The sequence below is a fragment of the Cariama cristata genome, unplaced genomic scaffold (genome assembly GCF_000690535.1).
Source record: "Cariama cristata isolate BGI_N322 unplaced genomic scaffold, ASM69053v1 scaffold43720, whole genome shotgun sequence".
Classification (NCBI taxonomy): domain Eukaryota; kingdom Metazoa; phylum Chordata; class Aves; order Cariamiformes; family Cariamidae; genus Cariama; species Cariama cristata.
In genome coordinates, this window is record NW_009596039.1 from 1,538 (window position 1) to 13,992 (window position 12,455).

The following is a 12,455-nucleotide window of genomic DNA, read 5'->3' on the forward strand; positions in this document are numbered from 1 at the left end:
TGCGGTAATGTTGAATTTGATCACTCTGGCTGTAATAGTATTTTCTCCAAAGTTGCTAAAGTGTTGTCGAGAGCACTTCTGAACTAAAAGCTGCGCTTATTTCCGTTTGGCCGTGTATGTTATGTTACTGGCACGATGCTTTGTCTTTCTCCTGCAGCATAAAGTATTGGCTGATTCTCTGTCAAGTTTAGTGAATCCTGTAATCCCCCAAATTATTGAATTATGACTGCAAAATTAGCCTAAATTAAAATCTATAAAGACAAACTAATCTTACAGACAATAGCTATTTATTAGTAGTTTTTCTTTTAACTCTGCTTGAAAAAAAATTGCTTTCTCTTTTAAACTGAAACCTTTTTTTTTCCAGGTTTCCAGAAGTCTGGAAGAGGAACCAGCAAACGTGGATGCTGCCACAAGCCTGTTATCTCAGTTGTAATGCATAATGGACAATGAAGGGATTGAAAGAAATTACGATCACAAGTACTGATGGCTTTGTTTGTACAATTTTATTAAAAAAAAATCTTGTTAATATACAAGTATTGGCACACTTTAATACAAACTACAAACAGACCTTTCCTATCATCTAGGAAAGTGGAATGTCAGAAGTCAGTGTGAGAAACTTAAAGTGCTAAAACAGAAGGCACTTCACAAAATTGGTTCACTGAAACAATTTAGCATAACTCAAGTTGATATCCTTCACTTTTCAGCTTGGCAGTGAAAGCTTCAAAATTGATTGAAAGGTTAAAAAAAAAAAAGACAGCTTCTTGGCAGTAAAGCTTCAAAGAAAACGCTGTTAACTGTGAGCAAGAAGCCTAATCATTTTTTAAGAAAGGATCAAAAAGCTATAAAGCATTTTCACTTTCCTTACTAAAGAAAACTCCAAATAACTGGATTACACAGAGGACTCTCAGGTGAACAAACGTGTCAGAATTTTTGATAAAAGCCCTTTTTCTGGTTGGTGTATTTGTTTTGTGAAGTAGTTAAAGGAAGCAAAAGGAAATATACTCCCAGAGTCAGTGAACTAAGAAGTTATACATTCATTATTCAAATACTTAGGTTATGAAGAAGTCTAGAATGTTATAGTTAGAGGTAGATAAGTAGTCTGGTTGACACAATATCTAATAATTTAGTATCTGCACATCAAAGAGATCACAGACTCCTTCATTATCATCCAGGTTAAAGTTGTAGTCATCTCCGGGAGTAGGAGAGAGTCGTAAGAGAGGAAAAACTGTAAAGCAGGAATAGTTTAGTTTAAATTAAAACACTTTTGGAATATCAGCCCTATCTCATAATTCAGTATGTTTGTCATCACCTGTATCAGGGTTAGTCTTAATAATTAAAGTAGTCTTGATAACCTGACAAGCATGCTAGGATACATACTGTGAATAACTGTACTGCCTTCAAACTAAGGCAGCAAGGGATGCGTTTGCATTTTTTGCTTAGTATTTTAAGTGAATTTCCTGGAATGGAGAGAGTTGTGGAATATGGACTTCATTTCTCCTTCTGCAGCAAAAGAGCTCCTGAGCAGCTTTTGAAACTTTCATCAGAAAGCCATCATTTATATTTATATTCCTTCGTCTTGTTACAGTATTGCATATATCAGCCTTCAAATACTTGTAATTTTAAGTAAGGAAGTTACCATTATCCCTATGTTACACGTGAAAAATGGAGGCTAGCAGTTTTTCTGTGCACTGCATTTCAGGCATGGACTTGAAGCCGTCTTTGGGGAGAGAATGTGAGAAGAGAAGCCTCAGCCCTCATGCTGCACCTCAGGAACACCAGCCTAGTGCAGATGAGCTGGGCACACTGTACCTGCTCCAGAAGTGGAGACACTTCCACTTTAGCTATGTACTGGCACATTCACATAATCCCATCTTGCCCCTCAGATCTTATAATTACATGGTTCTTTCTGGGTAAGCCCTGAGGTTGTCTGCTGGAAGGGCAGATATTAGCGCAGGCTGCTTACAGGGCTCAGGGCAGGAGGAACAACGCCAGCCCACTTCACCGCTTTGCCCGGCACCTCAGCGAGACAGAGCAGAGAGGCAGGGAGTCTATGACCTTAATAGCTGTGGTTCAGTTCTGCGCTCGTATGGCCACTGAGGTGCAAGAGCAGAAATAGGTGACATTTTTCTATTCTGTTAGTATACCACAGCTGGCCATCTATCAGTCTGCACACAGCCATGTAAATATGTTCTGAAATGTTTACTCAAAGCACCTGCAGGAAGCCTGAGGCAGAACAGAATTAAACCAGATTTTTTTTTTTAAGGCAGCACTCTCGTCATCAACCTGTTCTTTCTTTGTTCCTGAATTAAGGACTGGTGGGTTACGCATGCATGTAAGTGCTTGCAGGATTAAGGCTTTCATATTTTGCTTGTTAAATAAAACTGTTGCAAGGAATGGAAAGGGCAGCAGAGACAAGAATGACAAAGATAGAGGAGGCAGCACAGGGGAAAGAAGTAGTTTCATACTGACTCTTGGCATCAGATCTAACAGATACCTACTAAGAGTGCTGTTCACACGAAAAAGACGTGCTGCTACTTGTGATTATCAGAAAAGTAAAGATGCCAAATACTTACCATCAGAAGACATGAGTTCATCAATAATATCCCCACTGATATTTCCTGTGAAAGAAAGAGGAAAAAGGAGCGTGTGTTTATGGAAGTCAACACATACTCTCTGCATTAAAACACTGACTTGCAAAGTACAGTATGGGTCCTGTGCAGTGTAGGAGCTGTGGAGATAGAATGCCATGTAGATGTAAAATATATTCATCTTTGTATCCCTCACTTTTTCCTGATATATTTCTCCCACTGATCCCTTATAACCCTAGAGCCACGTACAATATGAAGCTTATTTGGTGGCAGAGAAAAGTATTTTGCTCAGAATGAGTTTGCTACTTAGAGCTGGCTCAGTGGCTTCATTAGGAGATAAACAGAGGCCTGTCATTTCCTCTGCGTAACTCATCGGTAACTTGGTCACAAAGAAGGGCTCAGGAAACTAATCAAAACATTTAAACACAGTTACTACTGCTTCCTACCTGCGGGCTCCTCCATCTTCGCTATGTCGAATGAGTTTGGCTTGAGAATACAGTTAACATCCAGGGGCAGCAAGCCCTGGTAGTCGTTTGAACTAGCTGTGGCTTGGGCAACATCTCCAGAAAGGCTGGGGTACAACACCGACTCGGGAAGGCTGGAGTAAGGAGCTGCTGGGGCTGTACTGTTCTGCTGCACGCCGCCGTCTGCAAAGACAGAAAGGCAGGTTATAAAGTCTGTTGGGGTAAAAAGGAACACAAAATGCCCGCAACCGGCTTTGTCTTTTGAGCAGAAGGAGGCCGAAGTCTGGGATGAGGTGAGAGGAGTCTCCCCCTTCCCAAAGTCACAGGCACAATTTAATCAGGACTCCTCAGAAATGCAGTTTGTAACACTCGAGAGCATTTTTTAAAATCTTTTCCTATTACCCTACTATTATTACGAAAAAAATACCTGATATTCAGGCAGTCTCTCACTGTGGCTATGTGGAAGAAGGTAAGTGACCTTGTGGCACAGAAGCTGGAAGTGGTGCCTGTGTTATCTGTCTCATTAAAAGGTACACATTCAAATCATATCCTCCGTCAGAGGCTGGCAATTTTGTTCCATACTGCATTCTGGAGAAGCACCTCAGAATAATTAACAGGATGACATCCAAAACCTGTTCGGTATAAGATGATAAGCTACGAGGGAAGAATCTTTCACCAGACAGAAGAGAACGAGGCTTCTCTGTAACCTCCTGCGAGCTGTCAGTAAGCCCTTGGGGTAGTTTCCTAACAGCCAGCTGCTACACTAGGCAAATTCTAGATCTTTCCTTTATCTACCACCTTTTCTAACAGTTTCTGCTTTCCCTCCAGTACCTTCCTTCGCCACGCATCTGAGGTAGAAAAAACCCTGGACCCACCTGATGGCGTGTCCGCAACTGATGTTTGGGGTAACTCTTGTCCTTGGCTCAGATCATGTTGTTCTGGGGGATTTTGGGGAGCTGTAGCAGGTTTAAGGGGGGTTACTGGAGCCGCAGGTTGAGGTGGGGGCTGTGCAAGGTCATCAGGTGGAGGAACTGGAAACACCATGGGCTTGGAGGAGCTTGATTCTTTATTTATAAGCAGCACATGGATAGGTCCTGAACTACTTTTAAGATTGATCTGGTATTTCTTCTGTCCGTTCTGTCCCTGTAAAGGTGGTATATTATAAAAGTTACCGTTCCTTGAGAACTTGGAACTTTACAAAATGTTAACAGTAACTGCATAGAGTTATTTCCCACAGAAAGTAATGGAGATGTTTGAAGAGAATTCTCAAACCGATGCAGAAGATAAATACAGTGCTCTTCTAGTTAGATCACTAGGAAGAGCTGAGAATTGGCACAAACTTCTCAAGTCATACTCAGGGAAAAAAGTATTTAAAACTGATACATGTGATCTAGTAAAAACCCCACAATCCAATTACAAAACTGTAATGTATTTACTGGAGCAGAACACAGTTACAGAGGACACAAATACACAATTCTTCAAAGTGCTTAATTAAATCTTGAATTCAAGTTACATGAGACTTATTGCAGGGCTACATCTTATCAATAACAACAATGATAAATAGTGACTCCTGTACATTTACATTTCTTCCTTTTAAATGGAGCTTCATGATCCTGCTTGGGACCAAGCGCCCTAAAACTGCTAGGTATCTCAGCTAGACTGAGCGAACAGGATCACGCATCAGTAGAAACAACTTCTGAGCTGATTTGCCAGGCCTTCTTTTGGCAAGTTACTTAAGCAATACAGCTAGGACCAGCTTGCTCTAGCACAGTCTCAATAAGACCGCTGTGGCTAATTCAGCAAATAGGTTTTCAGCAAGTATGTTCTAGAAAAAATGAGGATGAAAGAAGTGGGAAAGGAGCCTTGGGGAAGAGGAACCAAAGCAAAAACATTCACTTTGAACTTGGTGATGAAGACTAAGATTAGCTGGTTTAGTCCTTGACAAAAAGCCAAAAAAAACAACCCCAACATCACAGCTGCTAACTTTGGTCCCACAGAGAACCTTACCATGGCCTGAACAGATTTCAGCGAGACGGACAAAGATCGTACCACTGATCAGCTTCATGGTTCTAGCTTTGGAGGCTCTTACAATATTAGACTGTGCTTAGCCTCACTAAAAATAGGTTGTGAAACTTTGCGGGTGAATTTCAGCCTTCTGCAAGCATAGTGGCTATCATGCTTCATACAATGCTCTCTCCCAACTATGTAAACCCTATTTAAAACAGAGCACTGCAACAAAAAAAAATATTAAAGATGGACACCAGTAAGTAATTTGGCCTCCCACTTTAATCTTGCCCATTTAAGCCTTTTGGCTAAAGAGAGACTGCAGTCTGTTTCTTAAACTAGATCTAAACTAAACCGACAACTAGATCTAAAAGTTTTTTTCGTAAGAGATCTGTTTTAACAATACAACAGAGAAATTTGACACATAAAAGTCACTGCTAGTAAGTTCTCAAGGGAATTCAGGACAATTATGCCTAATTTGGAAAGCTGCAACATTTAAAAGCAAGAGAGAAGAGAGGGCAAAGAAACACACTATTATATCTTGTATTTAATAGAAGACAGAGTTACCATTAGTCTATGTAGGTGTATCAAAAACACTTTTTCCCATCTGGCCTCTCCCTTCTCAGCTGAAACAACCTGAATTTTTATTTTTTGTCCCCTCTCGCACACAGATAGCGGTAAGTCCTCTGTTCTAATCTAGCTCTTCTTTTCCACTGTCCCTCTAGAACACTTAGGTAAACAAGAAACCAGTACATACCATTTCGGGTATAGGTACTTCTAACTGTGTACCACAAGGTGCTTGAATTGCTAGAAGTGTGTCTCCTGGTTAAACAGCAATTTTAAAGAAAGTGTTAAGTGTGTATATTTTTCTGAAGTTTTGCATGGTATCCACTCAAATGAGATATGGTAATTCTCTAAGGCCACTTAAAATACTGCATAATTGTAGCATAAATAAACTTGTGGTGGTACTTGCATAGTCCCTGTAAGATCCAAATATATTGCATAACACAAATCACAGAATTTCAACACTTAGGCCACAGTGCAAGAACCTTTTCTTGTAGCACTACAAGATTTACCACTCCCTTTACCTGTTTGTTACTGTCGCCAGATCTCCTAGTTGTATACGTAACGTGAAGTGAAAATATTTTAGTAGTTTCTTTTTCAGCTAAAACAGCTCTCTGGTCCTGCTCACTTTATGGCTTTGAAGAACGGTGGCAGTACAGAGAGATTTAACAGGAGGAAGAAAAGGTATTAATGATCGTCTTCAGAGCCAGTACTTCCAAGTGTCTAAGCTCACAGCTTCTGCAGCACATACAACTGGGATGTAACAGCTGGCTATCAAACTCACCTGTGGCTTACTACACCACTAAAATGTGTTGGTTAAAGTCAGGAGATCACAATTACATCAACAGCACTGGCATAACCTGCCTTACGCTGCAGGTCACTCGCCTACCTGTGCATCGTTTCCCCTATGTCCAGAACTTGGAATGATGCTTTTCTTTCTCTGCCTCCTAAGAGACACTTACACGAAGTACTATGTGACTGGCGTACTAGGTGCCCCTGCATTTTGTAATGACTAACTCTTTTTAGTAACAGCTCATTTTTGTTAAACTCTGCAGTAGTTGTCTGATCTTGCATTTTTATTCAAAACCAAACCCAGCCTTCCCTGTGGCAAAGAAGAGATGGTTCTGAGCCTAGCTGGAGGCTGAACAACAACCTTCCCTTGGGTGCCCCAGAATCAGGAGATGTTGAGGGAAGTAACTCCTGCCAGCAATTCTTGGCAATTTCTTGAAGCCTCCTGTACACAAGGAATCCTTTTGATTTAGTAGCAATGCCCCATTGTTGAACTTCAGCTGGCTCCATCACCAGGAGCTCCCTCTGGCCACAGCTGCCACCAGAAAATGTTATGAAATTTGGACCTGCCTGATCTTTCTGGTGGGTTGGACCAACATGTCCTGTCCCTGGTTCCGTTAATGGCCTGAGGCAGGCTGCTGCAAAGTATGAATACAGAAAAAGACATCGGAAACCAGCACCCCAAATCCAGCTGAGCTTCCAGTTGGTACAATCTGTGACTACAACTAGAAAATGCCAAAACTTGCTAGTCATGAATGTTATGAGAGACATATACTTAGTACTGATCACTACTGAATACTTCTAAATTCAAAATACTTGCAGGGAAAAAGCAGGTTAGTTAGCAAATTAGTTTTCAAGAGGAAGACCAGGAAATCCCTCACTTTAAGAAATACAGCCTAGCAGCAACTTACCATTGAAGCAGTTGCAGATATCTTCATGGGTGACATATGAAAATGTAATTTATGTCAAGGAACATTTTTCTTAAAACAATATGAAACTGGTATTTGTTGCCCTTTAAAAGAAGTTTGTCCAAACTGAGCTTAAACTATAAACTTATTGCTGTTACTCCAAGGTGTAATCAAGGCATGATTTTCAGCTTTCAGAATAGCTAGCTAAAAATAGCAGAGTTCCATCTTTTAAAGAAAAAACCCCCATGTATCCATGAAAAAAATAGAAAAAGAAAAAAGTTGTGTAGCTTGAAAGAGAAGAGATTCTTCTAAAAAAGGAGAACATGTAAAATCTTGTTTTGAAGAATACCATTTACCTCACTAACTTGACACTACAGAATTCAAGTACGTATCAGGACTTCCCAGAATCACAGAGAAATACTGCCAGAAGGGACTTCTCAGAGTTCATCTGCCGTCCCATTCCCCTGCCTCAAGGTAGGATCAACTGTTAAGACGTTCCAGACAGACGTTTGCCTCCCCTCTTCTGGAAAACCTCCAGTGATGGATATTCCACCACCTCCCTGGGGGATCAATTCCAGTGCTAGCTCTCCCGAAGGAAAGTAACATCTAACTTCACTCTCCTTTGCTACAAAATCCTTTTTACAGGAACAGCTTCTGTAGAGCAACTCAAGAATTTTTAAGTACTTATCACTGGTGCTATAGATAAGAAGGGCACTTTCCGTCTCCCTATCTCAGGTGTCTATTTTGCTCGATATCTTGCAAGACAGCTAAACGCACGGTTATGAGCAATGTAGCTGGAACTCTCTGCTCATAGCGTATTTACAGGCAGGATTTTTTTCCAGTTTCAAACCCAACGAGCTTCAGGACTTTGTCAACTCGATTTATCTTTGGGTGATAGCTTAATCTTTTCAAGAGAAGGAAGCAACAAAAAAAAAAAGATTAATGTAAAGCACTCGTAAAAAAGTATACATTCAAGTGCGAGAAAGCAATACAATTCATTTAAAATAAGACACCAGGATTATACTATGGACTTAAAAATTACTGCCATATATATATGTATGTGTGCTGAATTATTTTCAGGTTACTAATCATACAGTCACAGAAGTTAAAAAGTCATGTTTAAAGTCATTAAAAAATCAAGACTCAGATTTTCTTTCTTTTTGAACCAAAACCAGAAAAAAACATTTGCCTTTCCTTGCCTCTGGATAAAATGGACTACATTATGCTTTATCCATTACCTACACTTTAACCATTGATTTAATTCTAGTTCCAAGATGCACACAATTAATTTAAAAGGATATTGGTGGTTTGTAGAATCATCCATGACATTCTTGATACTTTGCTGAAGCCACAGTTTCTGCTGATCCAATTCTTTTTCTTTCAGCTCTAGATCTTCAATTTCAGCTTCCAGATACCTCAGCCTGTCTATGACCTCTTTTGTATTGCAGCCAGCACCTACTCCTCTTAAAAAGATAAAAGGGTTCATGAAACTACAAGTGAAAATCTAAAGCAAACAGACAAAGATAATTTCTTACGACTACTTTCAACATTTTGAAAATCTACTAATATTCAACATGAAGGAAATGAGGGTTTACTCTCCCAGCAGTATTTGAACAGAAAAATGAAAACTCTTAACTTCAGATCAAATTTAGAATTCCCCTTTACTGAAATTTATTTTCTTTTGGAATGTATTTTTTTTCTGCGTTGGAGATGGTTTGCAGGCCCCTTCTCCATCCTTTACAACTCTTTGAGCTTTCACTTTCAGTGACCCAAGAGAAAACAGGCATGGACTACAGGAGGTAGGTAAGCGGAGACAGTATGTCCCAATACCCCTCCCAGGTTCATCTAGACTAAATTTTTCAACTACAAGCGCTAGTTATAAAGTAGCACTACAAGTTTTCTGAAAGTTTCTCTCCTGTATGCCTTAAACTTGATCTTGTGTATCAAAGACGCAAGTTAAAGGAAAGACAAATAAAGTTCATTTGCAACTTTACTGTAATTCTAAAATGCCGGATTGCTCATTGATGAGTGCAACATTAATTTTACGGTGTCAAATCTGGTCAGGAGAAGTCGAAAGAGGCAATTTTTGTCGCTCTGGAGCACGTGAAAATTTGCAGAATTGACACGGCTTACTTCCACTGAATGCTGTTTTTTGACTTCTTCTCAATGAGATCAATCCCCTCCAAAACGTTGGTGATATCATAGATCCTTCTCTTCTGCCTCACAGCAAGGGTATCAGCAGCCTGTCAAGAGAAGAACAACAAGCATCAGCAGCTTGCAGGCTGAGGGCAGGAGACGGTTAAGCCATTCCCTTGGAAAAACATCAGCTAAGGTCGTTCTGAAGGGAGAAGGTTCAGCTCTTCGAGAGCCAGATGCTCAATCATGAATTCAAAAAGTTCAGGACCTGCTGTAGTCCCACCAGGCATGCTGAGAGGAGTCACCGCGATGAAGGCCAGCAGGCCCACCCTCATCAGAGAGTTGCAAGGGGTTGTAAAAGGGTTGCAAAGACCGTGTTGGGTGTTTGGAGCATGTACTATTCAACTGCACGGAGGAATTTGCAATGCTTTTTCTGGAAGGTAGGATAAAGAAAGGCAGGCAGACAGCAACACCCTGCAGCGGAGCAAGCCGCTGAAGCCAACGACGTATTGAGTTTATCATCCCTTCCGCTGACACTCGAGGTATTGCAGTCTTTGTTTGGATTAAACTGTGCCGGGATACGAAACGACAGGGCTCTCATTTCACAAAGCGGCTGAAGGAGAGCTGCAATACTTCAAGCCGGCATCGTCCTCTAACATTTCACTGCGCGCATCCACCTCGCAGCGTACCTGGGCTCGCTCAATCTGTCACGCCGAGTCCCACGAGCCGTTTTGCAGCCACCGGGACCCTGGTACAGCTCACAGGGATGCTCGCTGTCGTCACGCGATCGCTTCTACGTTACAGCTACCTAGGCCATGTGTCCACGGGCTGTCACAGCTCATCGCTCAAAGCAAAGCAGAGTGTCAGGCAAAGGAAAGAGTCTGCTTCATGCTGTAGTTCTCTCCTTGGTGACTTTTATGTACCCGATGCAAAGACTTAAGATAAAATAAGCAAATTGAGCTCATCGTGCCTTCCACACCCTCATCTCTTTGACGCTGTAAAGTGGCTCAAGTTCAAAGCGTATTAGCCGAAAGGAGAGAAAGCAAAGAGGACTCTGACTCTGTAACTACCCGGGACAGTCAGATACAATGATTACAAGGGATTATACATACTAAACAGATTAAGAGGAAAAAAAAAGAAGAAAAATAAAGAGAAAGGTAGCTGGCAAAGACTTCTGCATCCCAAATTTGAACTAATGCGTAAAGCCAACTAATTTCCACTACAGGCATGTAATGATTTATTTCAGTTTGTCCAACAATCTAATAGATTAACGCTTTTAGTAAAGTAGCCTATACGAAGAGTACAATGTGAGACAACTGAAATAATAAGGAAAACCAAATCCATTTTATAGCAAAGTCCATATAACTCCTTTTACAGTATTTTCTGAACCACAAACAAGCTCACTAATCTTCCAAAGAAATGACACTTTCCTATTAGAAAGTTAATTACTAGGACTTAGCAATCCAATTTATACTGGTGAATGTTTTGCTAGTGAAGTAAAATTAAAGGAAAAAATTAAAGAAGAATGGAGATTAAAAAAAAATACTCTTATAGCCATGAAGTATAAACATTGCTCTTTCTCCTTGACAGCGATGTACCTACTAAACAGTGTTTCTACTGTTACCAACATTTATCTTTTGTATGGTCTGCTGTAGCAGTCTGTTAAAATCTTTTTCCTATCTAACAAAATACATACAAATACGTATAAAGCTCACACTTCAGTTCTCTCCAAGGAAACAGGCTCTTCAATCCCTTCTATCAGCAGGTATGCACCTCGTGTCTTAACCTGCCGGGTTTGCTGCATGCACACACGCTGCTCGCGGCGACTGCAAGCGAAGCCTTCAAAATCTAGGAAGGGACAAAATTGATGCCGCCTGCACAACGTTTAATCAACACCCTGTATATCTCACAGTCTTCAGAGGCTCAATTTCTACAAGCTCTCTACACTGTTCAGTGCAAGGAATGGACAGAGCACACTTAGTCAGCTGCTATTCTGATTAATTACTTTTTGCTTCCCCCCCCGCCCCATCGCTCAACACATGGACCTAGGACTTACTCTACCGCTCATGGTTTGAATGATGAAGAAACTGCTCTGGAGACAGATTTCATGAGATTGTCCAAAATGCCCGTCTGTACAATAGATAAATGCTTTACGAACCTTAATGTATTTTCAAACCAAAGTTTAAGATTGAAAAAAAAAAAAAAAGTGACTAATTTTGAGTGTCCAGCTTCATCTGTTTCAAAGTTGGAGTGGTCTCAGTACTCTCAATTCCACTGCTTTTCATGTGCCCAGAGCAGAGCTCCCATTAACGCCAGCAGTGGAGATTCACTGCTGCTGCAAACCAGGCTCCAGAGCCCCAGGTCAGGGGCTGAGAAAAGGAAGGACACACTTACATACCTAGGTGACCTGGCTAGCACTGCATACGATTCAATCACGGCGACAAAGGCCAACCACCTACAACAAGAATTCCAGCAACGGAATCAAACTGGGGCCAGTCTGGAAAGTTTAATCCAGACATTCACTAACTTTCTGGTCCCTGGTCTTATAATCTAATTATCTTCTCAAAAGTTTACGGGGTGTTTCACAGATACTTTAAAAACCAATGGAAGAGTTCCTCTCCGACACTCTAGCAGTTGCCAATGTAACGCCTTCTGGTAGGCACATGGCTCAGAAATTAAGTTCAGGCATTTAGTTCCTCCACACAAACCACGCACTAATGAGTTCAATAATTAAGAGAGCCTCCGGAGACTTTTAAACAAATCTCCTGTTGTCAAAACCACTTTTAAAACTCATCATTTCTCAGCCTATATCAAACGGTTGAAGCAGATCCAGGCAGCACAAGAAAGGGACATCTACCACAACCACCCTGTTAAGATGGTTGGATGTAGCTTCCACATTCCTTTCTCTGAATCATTTATTTGGAGTTTCTTCATAAAAAAATCTTTCTGATGTAAAGCTGCTGCACTCCAGTAATTCCTTCTAGGATCTCTTCATACTCTGA

At 40.8% G+C, this 12,455-nt stretch overlaps 1 protein-coding gene across 1 annotated transcript; it reads right to left on the reverse strand.

The window, feature by feature from the left end:
- Positions 1-488: 488 nt before the first annotated feature.
- Positions 489-11,908, reverse strand: E2F5 (E2F transcription factor 5, p130-binding; the record flags this gene model as incomplete). The annotated part of the gene is given in 9 exon segments (XM_009704248.1): positions 489-1,225; positions 2,574-2,618; positions 3,035-3,235; positions 3,928-4,195; positions 5,814-5,878; positions 7,321-7,364; positions 8,619-8,780; positions 9,451-9,576; positions 11,852-11,908. Coding segments are annotated over 9 exon segments (1,078 nt in total), but the record flags the coding sequence as incomplete, so codon positions are not given.
- Between the last annotated feature and the right edge of the window lie 547 nt (positions 11,909-12,455).